Source organism: Kryptolebias marmoratus, linkage group LG3 (genome assembly GCF_001649575.2).
Source record: "Kryptolebias marmoratus isolate JLee-2015 linkage group LG3, ASM164957v2, whole genome shotgun sequence".
NCBI classification, from domain to species: domain Eukaryota; kingdom Metazoa; phylum Chordata; class Actinopteri; order Cyprinodontiformes; family Rivulidae; genus Kryptolebias; species Kryptolebias marmoratus.
This window is the reverse complement of record NC_051432.1, coordinates 28,253,405-28,262,454: the sequence shown is the minus strand read 5'-3', so window position 1 is coordinate 28,262,454 and position 9,050 is coordinate 28,253,405. Positions and strand designations below refer to the sequence as shown.

The window sequence follows — 9,050 nt, the reverse complement described above, 5'->3', positions numbered from 1 at the left end:
ATGGATGGATGGATGGGTGGGTGGATGGATGGATGGATGGATGGATGGATGGATGGATGGATGGATGGATGGATGGATGGGTGGATGGATGGATGGATGGATGGATGGATGAACGGATGGATGGATGGATGGATGGATGGATGAGGCTCAGGCTGTTTTCTGTGACCTGATTGGCTACAAATGTTTGATTTAAGTTCAGATTAAATCTAAACTCAGGTCACACTTTGACCCCACCCCTAACCACGAACCCAGAAATGGTTCCACCATGTTAGGACTGGTTCTTCTGCCAACAGAGGTGTACGCACACCCACACAGTGACTACCCTGGTCCTCAGAGAGCTGTGCTACAGGCTGGGAGGTTCTGGGTTTTGGAGAGAAAAGCAGTTCTCTGGTTTGGCCACAAGATGGAGTTATGGTTCCTTAAACCGAAATCAGCCAGGCTGCCTTCGAACCGCCTAAACTGCCTTCAGAGCCCCAGTCGGCTCTTAGTTTCACTCATAAAGACGCTGAGCGGTGGCGTTTTCACGTCCAGGGTCGTAAATCGTGAGCAGTCTGGGTCTCGGGGTGTTCTGGGCCGCCCTGCTGCGTCTGCGGCTCTTTGTTGCTCCACCTTGTTCAGAATGAGTTCCTGTTCCTTTAAGGGATCTCTCCAGCGCTCGCTGTCGTCACGCTGCGTCTGATCCATATTCAGAGGAAGTCCAGCGGCGGAGCGTGGAAATCCAGAGCAGTCCTCCTCTGGGTGCCGAGCAGAAACCAGGTAGGATCCGACCATCGTTCTGACTTCAGCCAGAGCACTTCAACGTGCACTTCAACGTGCGCTTCAACGTGCGCTTCTGCTTCTTATTCTGAGCCAACAACAAGTTTTACCTCTCAGCTCTCAGAATGGAACTTTGTGCTTTTTAACTTTTCCTCATTATTAAGAAGAAGCTGGAGCCTTCAGAGTTTGAGGGTCTTGGGCTGAAAAGCGGTGTTAAAGGGAGTGCACGATGTGGTGGGAGCCTCTGGCTGCTGGAGTGGAAAGCTCGTTTACATGATGTACAAAGGCGGCAGGAAATAAGAGCGCAGAGAAATCATCTCTTTCTCATCAGGCTAAATGTAGAGACAGGGTCGAGTGATCAACCGTGGGCTTTCACCCACTTTTATTTTTATAAAACCTTTTTTACTCCGTCCAACCCAACAGGAACAGAGACAAGTGTTGCTTCTATTTCTTCAACTTGCTCTGCAGGTCTTTAATTAGCGTCGGGACGTGTTATATTCGTCCCAGTAGGTCAAACGACGTGAGATGATGAAAGTTTGCAGCAGATTTTCACATTCGTGGTTCTGGCTGCCATGACTTGGTTCAAACGCCACATTTCTGCTCCTTCACAGAAAGTTTCCTCATCATGAGCGCAGACAAGCATCCTGAGTTCACGGCCGCAGATGGAGACGGGATGGGTGAGTTTCTGATTCTTTGTCTCCAACAGAAACCGCCATCCTGCCTACGGCGCCGCGACTCGAGGCTCGTAGGAGGTGTGGACTGGGGTTCAGGCCGCAGGTGTCAGGGAGGAAGAAATTAAAGTTCTGCTCAGTTGTTGCTCCACGTTTAATTTCTGTCCCTGAAAACAGAAGCAGTTAATCGTTCCTCCGCTCTTCACAGAAACCTGCGATGAAGCTGCAGAGGTGAAGGCGCAGGAGGAGGACGAGGAGAAGGAGGAGAAGTCGACAGGTGTGAATGGAATGCAGTGCGACGGTGCGACGGACGCACGTATGTGCAAACACACACGCATACAGAGTGTTTTCACACGCTGCAGAACTGCCATCTTTCCGTTCAGACGCCTCAGAGCCTCTGCTTCTTTCAGACCTTTGTTTCCACGGTAATCTGAATGACCCGCAGCCAGAAAGCTGCAGGTTCGTCTCAGGAAGGAGCCTCCTGAGTCGGACGTTTGAATCGTTTCACCGTCCGCGCTGCCTGACCGACCCGGGGTCGCATGTCCTCTTGCGTCCAGGTCCAGGGACGTCGGCTGCAGTCCCGTGGACCGTCCGCTTTTTAATAATCTCGTCGGCTGAGTTCAGAGGAAGACGACGGTCTGCAGCTCGACGGCTCCTCGGGACTCAAATCAATCAAAACTTTTAGCCAAACTTTGTAAAATAAGCAACAAATAATTTAATTTCTCGTTTTCATTGTTGTTGTTGTTGTTTACTCTCTCACGTTGAAGGCGGGCAGGTAAACATGAAATGTTTCACAGAAGCGTCGCTTCGAGCAGCTCAGAGATCAGTTTGTTGTCGGCAGTTAACTTTTAAAGCCTGATATAAATTCACCTTTTTAATCTGAAGTTATTCCAACTGTTTAAAGTTCAGCTTTTAATACGAGACAAAAAGTTCAGAAGATTTCTGTTAACCTGAATGACTGAGAACCAACACAATCTGAATTAAACAGAATCTGAATTAAACAGAATCTGAATTAAACAGAATCTGAATTAAACAGAATCTGGATTAAACAGAATCTGGAGTAAATCTAAACTGATCTAAACTGCAGTAAAATAAATATATTTTAAGAACCAACCTGGTTTGTAAATGTCGTCTTCAATAAGAAATTCATCTGCCTGAAAAAGGTTTTCTCAAATCCAGGTTTGCCCAAATAAATATATATATTTATTTAAAGAAATATGATTCTAAAATAAATGAGTAATATTTAGATTAATATAAAATGAACGTTTACCTGCAGAACAACAAGCAGGAGGAAAAACAAACGACTTTAAAGACTTTATTTGTCTTCAGATCTGGACTTCGGTCTCTCAGCTGATGATCGAAGGATTATTATCAGTCAATCAATTAATTAATCGATTAATTAATTAACATTTATTTATAGAGCTTTTCACAACCAAACAGTGCACAAACATCCAAGAAGACCAGAGTGCCCAACAGGCATTAAAAGCTTTAAAAAGGCTCAGATCAGTGACAGAGTCCTGAGGTTCTGGGTTCAGCGACCCAAAAGGCCCGGTCAGCCCAGCGTTTGTTTTCAGACTTGGGGACAAACAGGAAAGATGATTTTATTCCTCTTTAAAGTTACTGTTTATCGGTGATTCTGGTTTTTGAGGCTCCTGGTTTGACTGAGTGGCGTTAAAGGTGGCAGGTGGGGCGTGGCCCACTTCTTCAGAAAGAACACGGTGTTCAGGCGGCGGCCCTCTTCGTTTCTGGTTGGCAGCCATCTTCCCCGCCGGGTGCAGCTCCTGAAGCCCTGCGCTGCGTCAGCTGCACGGCCTGCGGTCGTCTCTGAGACCCTGGACTCTATATCGGGCGTCTCGGATCTGGTGTGTGCAAAGTTTCCATAGCACCTCTGAGCGCTTTCCACGATACAAGGCGCTGCTCTTCAGCTCGTCGTCAGCCACCGCCGAGACCACAGTGTGGTTTCTGGATGGAACTGAGCAGCCGGGGGGTGGTTAACGCTCAGTAACAGGCTGGGTGAGAGGTCCTGCAGACCCGGCCCGGTTCAGCTGACTCAGAAATACATGATCATCCCACAGTCCACTTCTCACTGTCCTCCTGAGTTCCTCTGAAAGTTCTCCGAACCTTCGAAGCTTTTTGCTGCTTTTTTTAACTCGTTTTCCATCTTTGAATTGGAGGATTTCTGGCAGAAAAGCTGTTTTTTGTTAAAGTTAATTAACTCTGTTGAGTCAACAGTTTCCTGTTCAGTTCTTGAATCTGATCAGTTTTAAAAAATAATATATTATTGTTTGTTTAAACCTGTGGCTCAGTCAGACGTAAACCGGCTCCTGAACCCGAATCCAACAAACAACCTGCCTGAAAACATAATATTTATAAAAAATACCAACCGTAACACAGTTTGACTTAAAGTTCGACTGGATTTCTTTAAGGTTTTCTCCAGTTTTCTGTCCAGTTTCAAACCTGATGAAATGTTTGCCTAAAAACTTGAAAAGTAGACGAGTGGAGGACGAAAGACAAAGTGTCAGCTCCTGAAACAAACTGTTTTTAACACGTTAACATCCTCTGTGTCGTTTAGAAACTGAGAGAAAAATATAAAAAAGACTCGAGAAACCTGTAAAAATCCTCCAGCTTTCTGCTGGATCTCAGGTTTTCTGCTAACTTCTCTTTGGAATCGTTGCTGGAGCTGAAGTTGGTGTTTTGTCTGTTAAAACTGTCGTTATCTTTGGTGTTTTTCATAGATTCAGCTAAAGAAATGGGAGCAAATTGTGTTTCTGTGACACTGACTCTGTTGTGTCGACACCGCACTGATTCACAGATTTGGGTCAAAGATTAAAACAAACCAAAAAAGCCATTCTGCTGAAAATATTCAGGTAGGAGGACGGAGGCAGAGCTCAGAAAAAGAAGCCAATCTCTGGCTGTCTGGGCGGTTTAAGAGTTTTGCACAGTTCTGTGGGAGCTGCTGAGTCATGTTTTCTTCTCCTGTCCTGGTTCTACTTTCTGTGCGTTCAGAGGAAACGCTCCCCTTATCTCGAGCGAACATCTTCTGGCTCCCCGCACTCTGGAGACGCGCTCGCTAATATCACACAAGAAATATAAAAGTGGAAGTTTCACAACCGAGTCGAGTCGAGTCTCTTCGTCCACGAGTCTGAAGGCTTTTATTTCCCCCTCAGGTGTGATCAAGATGGAGGCGGAGGAGACGGATGAAAACGAGCCGTATCTGAAGGTGGACAAAGAAGCGGCGATCGCGCCCAAGGAGGAGGCAGAGGCGGGCAGCGAGGACAGGATGGAGGAGTCCTTCGAGGAGGAGAGGACGGAGGACGACGAGCCGAAGGATGAAGATGTCCTGAACGAGCCGCAGGACCTGTCGCTGGTCGATTACTCGCGATACGATGGCGCGGCGCTGCAGGACGCCCCCGCGGCGGAGGCTGGCGAGGACGCTGCAGAGGAAAACTTTGCGGCTCCCCGCATGCAGGCGGCGGGCAAATTCAGCTGCGACATCTGCGGCCTGTCCTGCATCAGCATCAACGTGCTGCTGGTGCACAAGCGCAGCCACACGGGTAAGCATCATCCGCTGCACCATCGTCACGCAACTAATGCTCGTCGCACATGACGCACGCGCCCTAATCTGCCTCGCCATCAGGTTGTGAAATTTCTTCTATTGTTCAGTAAAAAGCCTGAGCAGTTTGATTTGATGGCAGCGGCTGATAACAGCCGAAGAGCAGCTGCAGGAGGAGAAATAATCTCCGGACTCAGAAACAGCTGACACAAGCTGTGACACAATTTCATCGTCTCCCTCCTCCATCTGAGGCTTTTATTCTGTAATAATCTGAGACGACGCAGGAACTGGAGAAGAAGAAACGTTAACGCTGCTGCCAGTGGCTCGTTAGGGTCACCGTGTCTGTCGCTCCCTGACAGCACTCTTAGTTAAACAGGCAGACAGAAACGCAACGCGCTGCTGGAGACGAGGATTCAGTTACAGAATCACCGAATCCACGGAGACTCGGACCAACGAGCCGAGCGGCGTTTAGAGACGAGATGGACGTTTAATCAGCTGATCCGTCAATCAGCCATTAATTAACCCGTCTCCTGAACTAAATAAACTAAATAAATAACTGAAATATCTCCGAGGATGTGGAGGGAGTTCAGTCTCTAAAAACTTGCAGAAAAATAAATAAAAAACAGGAAGAATCCTTGGAAGCCGGGAAGATTTGTTACTTTGACAGAAAAGTCAGCTCGACTCTGTGTTTCTGTAATTAATGCAGCTTTCACGTTTGAATTCTGATGGTTTTAAAGCCTCTAAATTAAGAAAGCTGCGGTTCGAGCTGCAGGGCGAGAGAAGAACCTGAAACCAGAACAGCAGAAGAAGAAACAGATTATTTTAATGGTTGTGCTTCAGCCGTCCCTCTGAAGCTCCGCCTTCAGCCGCGGCGGTTTGGGACATCAAGCTGTTGAAACGCCGGTGGTGAGAACTCCGTTTCTAGACAAAGTTCCTTTCTTCCCCTTTTAAAGATGGTGAACGATTCTGTTTGGGTTTTTTTTTTTTTGCAATAAACTGTAAAACTGAGAACCTCGAAAAGAAGAAGCCAGCAGATATGTGGCGTTATTAGAAGATGAAACCGCCCAGAGTTCCTCGAAGGAATGCATATCGCCCGCTGAGATCCAGGAAATCGGTTCAGACGTGTTGAGAACGACTCTCAGCTACGACCACGCTGAGCTGTGGCGGCCATCTTGACTCGGGTCTGAGTTTCATTCACTTTTCTCCACTTCAGGAGATATTTTGCTAACAGACTCCTTTGCCTTTCAGCGGTGGGGGGGGGGGACTACCTGAAAGGTGTGTTTTAAAGTGTGTGTGTGTCGCCTCAGGAGAGAGGCCCTTCCACTGCACGCAATGTGGGGCCTCCTTCACCCAGAAGGGAAACCTGCTTCGCCACATCAAGCTTCACTCCGGGGAGAAGCCTTTCAAATGCCCGATGTGCAGCTACGCCTGCCGACGGCGCGACGCTCTGAGCGGCCACCTGCGCACGCATTCTGGTAGCGTCCCGCCGCACACTGTACACACCTGCGTACAGTATCATCTCAGTTACTGAAGTCTGCCGAGCCGACGTGGCTTTTCCAGTAACACCCTGCCGTGCACTCTCACCCACATCACACTCACTTTCAGATCACGTGTTTTACCTGACAGACGGGATCCTTTAAGTTCAGATCGGCAGTTTTGAGCGAAACTGCCTGCTGTAGGGAAATCGGTTCTGCCTGTGCCAGTTTGGTGATTACCTGAAACTGCTGTTTGCAGTCGAGAAGCCGTTTAAGTGCAACCACTGCAGCCGCAGCTACAAGCAGCGCAGCTCCCTGGAAGAGCACCGAGAGAGATGCCACGTGTACATCCAGAGCAAAGGTCCCGCCGAGAGAGGTGAGCAGGTCACACCTCACCTGTACACCTGAGATCACAGGACACACCTGAGGTCACAGGACACACCTCACCTGTACACATACCTGTTTTAAATGAGGTAATTTTGACTTTGATGGCAGCAATGCGTCTAAAGAAGAAGAGGAGAAACACCTGGGCACAGGTTCAGGTTCTAAAAATAATGGACCAATTTCAGAATAAAGTTCCTCTTTGGAAGACTTTAAATCTCCAGATCATAAAATCAACAGATCTGATCTCAGAGGTCAAAGGTCAAGGCTGGTTCTGGTTCTGCTCAGGAACACTGTCTGTAAACACAGTTCACCGTGCTGCTTAAAGCTCTATCAGGCAAAGAAGAAGCCAGATGTGAACAGATGTGTCTCCTCTGTTCTGAGGTCAGCCTGCCTCTCTGATGGTATGGGGGTGCATTAGTCCAGGTTTTAGAACAACATCTGCTTCCATCCAGGACAACCTCAGGTCCAGATGTTCACAGACTGATGGGAGAAGAGGAGAAACATCTGGAGCAACTTTAAAGAGACGAGCTGCTGCCATAAAATCCAGAATTACCGTTTTAAATTCTCAGTTTCTCGGTTGGAGCGTCTGATTTGTGATGCGATCGTTGCATTTTATTAAATTCGTGTTTTTCTCTGTCAGACTTCGGGGGGTTTTGGAAACGAACGACAAACGGTCCGACGTCGTCTGTTCCTCTGGCCTCGTTAGGTTAACGAGCTGCTGGCGTTGCCCCGTGATTCCAGTTAAATAGGTTATGGCTGCTGTGGCGTGGAGAGCGCTTCTCGTGTCTGTATCGGCAATGAGGGCAAATGTTCGAGCCAGGTTGTGTCTCCAGCCCCCCCCCGTCCTCGATGGTGCCTCTCTTTACGAACCGACAGGACATTGCAACACAGACAGTGCAGTATTTGTGGTCACCGAATGTCGTAACCTTTTGCTTGATAGTGCTGTAGCGGTGAGGAAGTACATCCTCATCCTGTGGTCTGCTCTCCTGCACCAGAGAGGTGAAATAAAACAACAAGAAATTAGGCAGGAAGTGATGTCAGAGGAGCGGCTGATCTTAAATTAATATCTTGTTCCTCCTCGTGAGGCTCCACTCCAAGCAGCTGGTGTTTCATGTCGTCACATTTCCTCTCTTGTCGTTTGTTTTTTCTGTGGTGCAGCAGAGGACAGCCACACGTCCAGGCCTCAGATGGGCTCCGAGCGAGCGCTGCTTCTCGACAGGCTCGCCAGCAACGTCGCCAAGCGGAAAAGCTCGATGCCACAGAAGTTCACTGGTAAGAGCAGCAGCGGAGACGCAGACCTCAAACTGCAGCCGAGGCGTTCTGCAGCTCACACTATTGTTTTAGATCTTATCGAGCTCATTTCTATCAGTAAATATGCGTTTTTTCACCAGCTTCTGTCGTTAACGCCGCCGTCTGTTCGACTTGTTTTGCTTTTAGCTGAGCTTTAAGCTTTAAAATAAAAAAAAACCCAAACAGATTGATGTTTTTGAAGTTATTTCAAGCTGTTTGTCTGAGCTGCTTATTTTTTGCTGGCTTCTATCTTTTGCCAGACGAGAATTGAGGGCAGAGCAGCTGCCTCACGCCTGCACACATCACAGCGCGGTCTGCCATAAATACTCCTCAGCAGTGGTGCTATAGGTGGGTATGTGACCATGCATGGTTAATTCTACAAGTTCATGTGGAAAAAAAACAAAAAAAAAGGAAATGTGCACCTGAAACCTGTCTGTGCTTTGAATGCAGCTCGGTGATGAACGATCGGAGGCTCAGTTTCAGTAAATGGCTGAGGTGGCACCGCCGTTTCCCAAACTTTATGAGCACAATTTTCAATAGCCTGCTCTCACCTCTCTGGTTAAACTCAACACTGAGTTGTAGTTTCGCAATCACGCCTCAAGCTCCACACACACAGAAAAAAAAAAAGCCTCCCACGTCTATCAGGCTGACAAATGAAGTGAGATCTTTCAATATGACAACCACAGGGGAAAAGAGAAGTAAGAGGCTCTGCAACCACAGAGAGATAGAACAGGCGGGAGGCGAGAAACGTGAGCAGGTGTTTCTCTGTCGATACTTCTGTGGAGCAGCTGCACGAAAGGCCTTCGTCTGCGTCGCCTTCTTCCTCTCAGCCCTCTGTCCCCTCCCGCTTCGCCGCGCTTCCTCGCTTTAAAGCGCCTTTTGTCTCGTCAAGCACCTGGGTTTTTATTTTTTACAGGTTTG

General features: G+C 48.0%; 1 protein-coding gene across 4 annotated transcripts in view; it reads left to right on the top strand.

Moving 5' to 3' along the window:
* Positions 1 to 9,050, top strand: part of LOC108250054 (zinc finger protein Aiolos-like) — a 20,117-nt gene that overhangs the window by 8,802 nt on the left and 2,265 nt on the right. The window contains exons 1-7 of one of the 4 annotated variants that reach the window (XM_037974983.1): positions 156 to 756; positions 1,368 to 1,433; positions 1,636 to 1,743; positions 4,595 to 4,981; positions 6,288 to 6,455; positions 6,715 to 6,831; positions 7,998 to 8,111. In XM_037974983.1, the coding sequence (XP_037830911.1) occupies positions 1,382 to 1,433; positions 1,636 to 1,743; positions 4,595 to 4,981; positions 6,288 to 6,455; positions 6,715 to 6,831; positions 7,998 to 8,111 (946 nt within the window). In that variant the 5' untranslated portion in view covers positions 156 to 756; positions 1,368 to 1,381. Of the gene's footprint in view, positions 1 to 155; positions 757 to 1,367; positions 1,434 to 1,635; positions 1,744 to 4,594; positions 4,982 to 6,287; positions 6,456 to 6,714; positions 6,832 to 7,997; positions 8,112 to 9,050 lie in introns of those variants that run through there. The other 3 variants (XM_037974980.1, XM_037974982.1, XM_037974981.1) reach the window with 3 other exon arrangements.